This window comes from Myodes glareolus, chromosome 7, assembly GCF_982192425.1.
Source record: "Myodes glareolus chromosome 7, mMyoGla1.1, whole genome shotgun sequence".
NCBI lineage: Eukaryota > Metazoa > Chordata > Mammalia > Rodentia > Cricetidae > Myodes > Myodes glareolus.
This window is the reverse complement of record NC_142032.1, coordinates 100,624,169-100,632,856: the sequence shown is the minus strand read 5'-3', so window position 1 is coordinate 100,632,856 and position 8,688 is coordinate 100,624,169. Positions and strand designations below refer to the sequence as shown.

Below are 8,688 nucleotides of genomic sequence, written 5' to 3'. Positions count from 1 at the left end.
AAAACAGAAAAGGAAGTATGATTTCCTGTACTGGAGATTACAGGAAGTTAGGAGCTACTGGAGGTGGGTCCTGGGAATTGAACCCAACTCTTTGGCAGGATTAGACAGGCTCTTTCTGAAAATATTAATAATTTTAAAGTATATTTTGTGAAATGAAGGCTAATGGACAGGCGCATACACACGTCCCTGATTATCCCTTTGAGAGGGCCTGTGTCCATGGCAACCATAACATACAGCACATAGGAAAAGAGACAAAAGAGGGAAAGAGAAGAGACAATGAGCATAAAAATTGCCAATCCTGCAGAAGATATGAAGGAAGGATTGTAGAACTCAGTGACTCCAAGGATACCACAAAGAAAACCCACAGAACTAACTAACATGGGCTCATAAGGGTTCACAGAGACTGAACCAACAACCAGGGATCCTGCATGGGACTGACCTAGGCCCTCTGCATATACTACAGTTGTGTAGCTTGGTCTTAGTGTTGATCTCCTAGCTGTGGGAGCCATGGATGGCTCTGAATCTGTTGCCTGATTTGGGAACCCATTCCTCCTGCCTGATTGCCTCATCCAACTTTAGTGAAGGAGAAGGCACCTGGCCTCACTGCATCTTGATCCACCATGTCTGGTTGATATCCATGGAATCTGTATCTAAAGAGCAACAGTAGAGGAAGAGTGGATAAAGACGGGGGTGGAAGGACTGAGTTTTAGATTTGAGTATATCCCAATCTATACGCAACCACATCCTTTGAACAAAAAAGGATGGAATTCCAAGCTATACCAAACACAATCCCTGAGCTTACAAACCTGAGGCTGGATAGACAGTTATATCTAGAATGCACACTCATCTTTCATTCTTTGAAACAAACCATCATAAGCAGCTACACATGGCCTGTACACATGACTGTTAAACTGCTCATACTTCACAGACTCAAATTCACAGGACAACCCACCACAGCTAAAGCCTACGCATGTCAACCTATGATGGGTAGGCCCTTAATATTAGAGTCAAGAAAAAAAAAACAGTTGTTCAAAGAAAGAAGTCAGGGTACAATGCTAAGATCTAAAAGGAATCAAGGGACTCATAGCAAGGCTTCATGGAACACCTAGCAGAGGCATGCCCCATTCAGAGCGTGCTGCTTCTGCAACACAGCATTTGCCCTGGAACACAGATTTGTCTGTACGCCATTTTTCCAGAGTCTGCTTCCGTTTTCATTCATGGAAGAGCATGCTCTTTACAATTACCATTTGAAGTATTCTCTTGGGGACAACAATAAGGTAAAAAGAAAACACAGCAGAAAGTTTAGGTTTCTGATTTCCACTGTCCAAGTGTTTTTCCCCCGAGGAACTATGGTTATCAGAGAAAATCTTCTGACATATAAGCTCCCTCCCTCTCCCCACCCATTCCCCTTCTTTTATCTGTCTCTTTAAAACCGTGAGTGATTTCAGAAGTAGGTGTAGCAGAGGACGATGGGAGAAAAGCACTGGGATCTGAGTGCTGACCATCTAAACTGACAGCTAAATGAAGTGAGATGCTGATGTCTGAATCATGAGACGTGAGAGCAGTTGCAGTTCTGATAGTGCTACGGTCTACACCTCTTCACCTCACTTCTGTGAGCTAAGACCCGGTGACGAGATCAAGGTAAGATTAATGATGAAACTCTACCACTCTGGTTGCTGGTCTGCGCAAGGAGCTTATGAGATAGGCAAGGTGATGCTTCTACCAATACATTTATTTTGAGTTTGAGGACAATTTTATTTGAGCTTAAGAGAAAAACAGCAGGTTAGACAAGCTGTTGATATAAGTATCTGCCAGAAGGGAGATGGAGGAGAGATAAAGGGAAATGGTGAATATCAGTGAACTACCGTGGGGCAAAATGGAGGGTGACTTCAGAGAAAGAATGAAAAGCCCAAGCTGCCAAGAAAAGTATGTTTAGTTTTTGGACAGTACAGAGAGAGAGAATAAAAAGAGGAGGAGGAGGAGAAAGAAGAAAAAGAAGGAAGAGGAGTAGGAGGAAGGAGGAGGAGGGGGAGTAGGAAGAGAAAGAAGAAGAGGAGGAGGAAGAGGAAAAGGAAGAGAGGAAGAGGAGGAGGAAGGAAGAAGAGGAGGAAGAGGAATAAGAGGAGGAAAAAGAGGAAGAAGAAAAGGATAAGGAAGAGGAGGGGGAAGAGGAAGAGGAAGAAGAAAAGGAGGAGGAGGAAGGAGGAGAAGGAGGAGGAGAAGGAGGAGAAGGAGGAGGAGAGAAGAAGAAGAAGAAGAAGAAGAAGAAGAAGAAGAAGAAGAAGAAGAAGAAGAAGAAGAAGAAGAAGAAGAAGAAGAAGAAGAAGAAGAAGAAAAGTGCTGCCTGACTGAGGTGCTGCAAGCATTGGCCTGGGGTTAGAACTTTTAATCCCATTATTCAACTCTTTTCTTCAATTCTAAAAGCTGTGTGAGTTAGGCAAATTAAGTGTTGCCACTCTCGATTCAGAAAGAATTAAAAACCTCAGCAAGGTTGTAGGGTTTATCTGATGTCTAAAATCAAAGGGATAGATGAACTGAAGCTGGAATTCCATTACTGCATATGTCAAGATGACTCAGAGATTTGAAATTAGCCATACAAAATTCATATGTCTGAATTAAGGTTCAAATTTCTTGATACCCAACAAAAAGGTATCTGTGGTTATATGATGTATCAGTGAATAATGATACATGCAATACATACTATCCTTCTGCAACAAAAACATCTCATTCTTTAGGATATCTTTGTCGCTGGCCACACCAGGCTTATCCACTACCTCTCTACTATTAGCGTTTGATGTGCTACCTGGTCATCCCATCTAGCAATTGCCCTGGTGAGTTTGCAGGGCTGTGCACAAGGGCATTTACCACCCCTGACTGCTAGAACTCTATTGACACAAATCTTTCAGCCTGAACACAGAATTCTGGTGAACCTCAGTAACTGGGCCCTCAAGAAAACTCAGAATGAAAAAAAAAATAACGGACGCAATGAAAGAAGACCAGAGGAAGACCAGGACAGAGAATAAAGAACAGTCAAGGAGTTAATTTCCACTTCCCTTCAAAAGTTACTGCAATTTTTTTCCTCACTCAATTCTTTCCTCATTTATCAACTTCTCATTTTCTTTCTCCCTCAAGAGGTACACAGCAGATCCCCTCAGAGGAGGACACCAAGTCTTTACTCCTGAGCATTGCAGAATGAATCAATAAATAACCTCACTTAATGAGCCATGTGACCAAAGCAGAGTAGAATACAGGCTGAGCAGAAGACATTCAGAGAATTCAGAAAACTTTAAAAGGGGCAGACAATTCAACAAGAATAATGCTGAGTCTCCTCACTCTCTCAAGTCACACCCATCTGAATTTGCAAGGACACCCACCTTCCACTCCAGCAAAACTTCAAACACAGATAGACACCTGCTCAAACCACTGTAGCTCTTTTTTCTCTCCCAGCAACTCTGCATTTATGTAATACATCTTCGAGCGGCTGTGAGCCCACACCAGGACTCCTCTGCAGGGATCGACGCTCCACCAAAATGGATGCCTCCTGCACAGGTATGTTTCTATCAGATTCCAAAATAAAACTGTGTTTTCTTTAAAGAAAGAAAGAAAAGCCTCTCAGGGTTACAGCACTGGTGGTATCTGAGTTTGACTAAACTGTGTTTGTCTAAGCAAGATCTCCAAAGCTCAGTCACCAGAGTGATTCCAAAACAGCTGGGGCACATTTGGAAGAGGCCGTAGCTGTGAGATCACGTGAGACGCTGAGGCCGTAGCTGTGAGATCACGTGAGACGCTAGCTCACTATGCTTTCACGCTGCCTCCTGAAGGAAGGAAAACAAGCTGTGCTTGTACTCTGCCCCATCCTCTGCTACTCTGTCAGCAGGTTTTTCACAACATAGTTGTAAATCCTGCACAGGTATAACACTGGACCAAAAAGAGGGGGAGGGAGTGTGTAGTGGTTCCAGCTTGCCAGATTCTATCGCTATAGACCAGTACTAGGGTGAGCCAAAACCACCCAGTGTTATCCCTGGAAATCTCAATGCAAGTAGGAAGAGGGTCCAAAGTTCAGACACTGAGTAAAGCTATAACATTAGGAAGCGACAAGGAATAAAATGGTTTCTTAGGAAGTGATAGAAAATTAAATATTGACATTGGGTGAAAATTCCCAACAGAATCTGGATATATAAAACCAAGTTTAAGTCCTACAAGTAACATTGAATCCACATCAAATAGGAAGAGTTTAAAGACGGCTAAGCAGCATAATAGTGACAGAAGTACCCTGGAATGTTAACTGAAATAAGGAAAAATATATAGAAGGGGAAATAAAGAAAACTGCAAATGATGTGGGTGGGGATATGGGTGAGAAAAAGTAAGAAAAATCTATCCAAGGGAACAGGCTTAAAGCCTCTAGGTAATACACAAGGCTTTTCACAACATGAGTCAGGAAGTATTCACTTAGAAACATAAACATCTACCTTGTGTTGAATATAAGAGTAGCATTGATGAATAATAGAGAAAATATCAGAGGCTTCAAGGGATTCTTGAGCAAGTGACAGACCATTTTCTCAGCCTATGAATATGTGAATGAGCCTGATACATAATATTACAGGGCAGGCATGCCGTCACCCCTTGGACAGAGCCCTTCATGTGCCAAGACGGATGTCAGCCTCCAACGTAAGTGACAGCCTCCCAGTCACTTTCTTCCTGACTGGGATCCCAGGGCTGGAGTTTGCCCACCCCTGGATTGCCATCCCTTTCTGTGTCATGTATCTGATAGCACTGCTTGGTAATGCTGCCCTCATCCTTGTCATTGGGACAGAGAGTGCACTTCATGCACCCATGTACCTCTTCCTCTGCCTTCTCTCACTCACTGACCTGGCTCTCAGCTCTACCACTGTACCTAAAATGCTGGCCATTCTGTGGCTCCATGCCAATGAGATTTCCTTTGGTGGATGCCTAGCCCAGATGTTTTGTGTCCACGCCATCTATGCTCTAGAGTCCTCAGTTCTCCTTGCCATGTCCTTTGATCGATATGTGGCTATCTGCAACCCACTAAGATATACAACCATTCTCAGTCATACTGTCATAGGCCAAATTGTCTTTGCTGGGATAGTCCGCAGTATAGTTATTGTGTCCCCCTTCATCTTTTTGCTGAAGCGACTGCCCTACTGTGGTCACCATGTCATGGCTCACACATACTGTGAACATATGGGTGTTGCTAGGCTTGCCTGTGCCAACATCACTGTCAACATTGTCTACGGGCTGACTGTGGCTCTGCTGGCCATGGGCCTGGACTCAGTTCTCATTGCCGTCTCCTACGGCTTCATCCTCCGGGCTGTCTTTCGTCTTCCATCCATTGATGCTCAACGCAAGGCTCTGAGTACCTGTGGCTCTCACTTTGGTGTCATTCTGGTTTTCTATATACCTGCCTTCTTCTCCTTCCTCACCCACCGCTTTGGTCACAACCGGGTTCCCAAGCATGTACACATCTTCTTGGCTAACCTCTATGTGCTGGTGCCTCCTGTGCTCAATCCTATTATCTACGGAGCAAGAACCAAGGAGATTAGAAACCGATTTGTAAGACTGCTTCGCTTGGGAAAGGACTTGGTATGAAGTTCTGGATATTACATCATCAGATCTCTGGAAGGAAGAGGATTGACCAGATGAAGTGGAAATTTAATGCTTTTATTAAACAGATAATTTTTTTCACTGGGGTTTTGAAGGAATTCTGAATTGTCCAGAAGAATGATATTTTCACTCTTCTCTCAAAAGTAATGTCCTGGTTAGCTTTATGTCAACTTGACACAAGTTTTACCAAAGGAAGGAACCTTAGTAAAGGAAATGCCACCATAAAATCCAGCTTTTCCTAATCTGTGACTGATGGGGGAGGGACCAGACCATCATGGGTGGTGCCATTCCTGGGCTGATGGTCCTGGGTTAGCAAGCTACTGGGATCAAGCCAGTATGTGCACCCCTTCCCTTCAGTCTCTCCATCAGTTCCTGCCCTGCCAGAGTTCCTGCCCTCACTGCTGTTGATTATGGACTGTTATATGGAACTGTGGGTGAAACAAACCCTTTCCTCCCTGAGTGGCTTTGGTTTGGTGTTTCATCGCAGAAATAGTAACCCTAACTAAGAAAAGTGACCACTGCCTACTAAGGAAGGCAGCTACCAGCCTGATGAAAAGACTGGGTTTTGTGAAAGGGACACTCTCCTGTGAGTTCAAGTGGAAAATAAAAATGAGTTTAGAATGAATTTGAATCTGAGCTCTGCCACTTCAGCCCTTCAGAGAGCAATTGCAGTCCAAAGTGTCCAATCAGAGTGCCTGAACTTAAACTTTTCTACCTGCTTATTGTGTAGCTGTGGACACGACGCTCAGTGCCTATGTACCTTAGTTTGACCAGTTACTAAATGGAGGTATTGGCATCTAACTCATATTAGGGTATGAAATGTATATGTCAATAAGTGTAGGAAGTTTTTTAGGGTATTGCTTGTAAAGGTTCAATAAACAGATAAAATTAAAAAGTTTTACCGCTTCTCTAAACATTAATAGGAACTTCTTTACCTCCTTTTTATCATTATTGTATTCCATGGAGTTATAGTGGTAACTACATTACAGAACAAATATGTAATATATAAATGGTGTTTAAAGTGTAATTGAAGCCTAATGAAACTGAATATCCTCCATCGTTCCTTCAGTCTTCTGGTTTGAGATCTAGTTCATTTCGGTCCTAAAGTTGCCCCTTATTAACTTTCCAGGGAGCTGAGTCAGACTCAATCAGTAATCTCAATTCTAAAACTTACAGGTTCACCTACACTGTTCAAACAAGACGACAGTTAATATTTACATTTCAAAATAAGATGACGTAATTCAGAAAAACACCAAAGGTTACACAATGACGTAGACAGTATCCTGTTTATTATCTAGTCTTTTGCGATAAAAAATAATGTAAGCTCTGGAAACTGGTGACCGGAAGCTTAAATCTGAGCTGCTTGATTCAGGACATCCCATTTAACCAGCCCCACCTCAGTAAATGCTTGTTGTGGTATCTGAAGCAAAGCAAGCTGTAGATTCAGACTGGTAATAGTTGATGGTATTCAGTTAGCATTGCTTAAGTTAGTGAAGATCTACATGTTTCCAATCTCCCACCCTAAACAGAAGTCATCTCCAATTGGCATCTGCTTTCAAAGGAAGCACTAGTTTTCTTCACTGGGAGGTTACTGGCGACATAAACCACACTTAGGAGTAGGCCACGTGCTCAGCAGTGCATGGCAACATAGAGAAAACTCAGTGGTGGTTTTGTAAATGTTTTCATATCATAATGTTTGTTTGTGCATTTTTTAATCTGCCTAATCTTTTACTTGAGTATTATGTTTCTGATTTTGTGTTTATGGGTTACGGTCTTGGATGTCTATGTGTGTTATGTTTTTTTCCATTTTTTAAAATTCTGGTTTGTTTGTTCTGCTTGTTTATTTTCTAAAAAAAAGAGAGAGAGAGAGGAAGAAGGTGTGGGGCTGGGTAAAAGAAGAGGTGGGGAGGATGAACTGTGGCCAAAATTTATTGCATGAATTTTCAATTAATTTTTTGAAGATCTTTTTTTTAAAAGATCTGTGTGTTTCACAGATTTATATGACATTCCAAAATAATATAATGGCTATTTCTTTGATGCTTTGTTATTATTCGAAATTGTATCACAGCAGGAGTTTAATCTGTGCTTGATACAGAATCAATAATATGCTAATACTGTGGCAGAATTGTTACAATGTGCTGTGTGCATAATAATCTTTGCTAACTCAATAAATAAATGGTATGTTCAATATGTTACTGTGATGAGCAATTTAAAAGCATGCCTAGCACATAGACTGGTACTGAGACACTACTTGTTTCTATTCCACTGAGCCTGCTTATCCACACACTTAAGACAGAGATAAAGAGGAACTGTTTTTAGCTAGCAAGGCAATTGAGGGATAGTTCTCACAATGTTCACAAGTGAAACTCGAAGACAAGTGTCAGCTCTCACCATAAAGTTAATACCATGCCAAGCTGTAAATACAAGTCCACACACCAGGAGCCACCAGGAGCCACAGCTTCATGTCTTGGTACAGGAAGCTCAAAGGAGAAGATCAAAATGTGGAGAAGAGATAGTAAGAGAAAAGGGCAGAGCAGAAAAGAGACACAGAGGACCGGTGAAAAGGCTTAGTGAAACGGAAATGTGGAATGTCTAGGATGCCTCAAAAGTAAGGCGTAGATCAGAGATTCCAACATAAACGTCCTTGATGGCTGAACAAACCTGAGCTACAGCAGGGATGGAGCTGGAGCGATCCTAGTCAGCTGTGACATAAGTCAGAGTGGACTTACTCACCAGAGACCACAACACTGTTCACAACAACCTTCCTCAAAACTATGTTCCTATGGGTGAATAAATCCAAATACTGAAGCTAGACAAAGTTCTCTATTCCCAGAGCACAAGCAACTGCTTCAGCCTGCTGAGTAAGTCAGGCCATGCTAGAGCCTTAGACACCTTGAGAAGTCCCTACTCTTTCAATGATGTTGTTTTGCCATAAACCTAAACTGGGACCCTATATTACTGAATATGCTTATTTCTTTAAGTCTCGCTATTTTAGTTTGCACAGATGGGGCCCTTTTAGAATCAGTTCTCAGTGATCCAGCCCTCTTAAGAAACAAAAATTCTTCT

At 42.2% G+C, this 8,688-nt stretch overlaps 1 protein-coding gene across 1 annotated transcript; it reads left to right on the top strand.

The window, feature by feature from the left end:
- Positions 1-3,530: 3,530 nt before the first annotated feature.
- On the top strand, positions 3,531-5,720 carry Or52d1 (olfactory receptor family 52 subfamily D member 1). The gene is made up of 2 exons (XM_048429528.3): positions 3,531-3,549; positions 4,604-5,720. The coding sequence occupies exons 1-2, from the start codon at positions 3,531-3,533 to the stop codon at positions 5,605-5,607; spliced, it is 1,023 nt and encodes a 340-aa protein (XP_048285485.3). The 3' UTR covers positions 5,608-5,720.
- Positions 5,721-8,688: the final 2,968 nt, after the last annotated feature.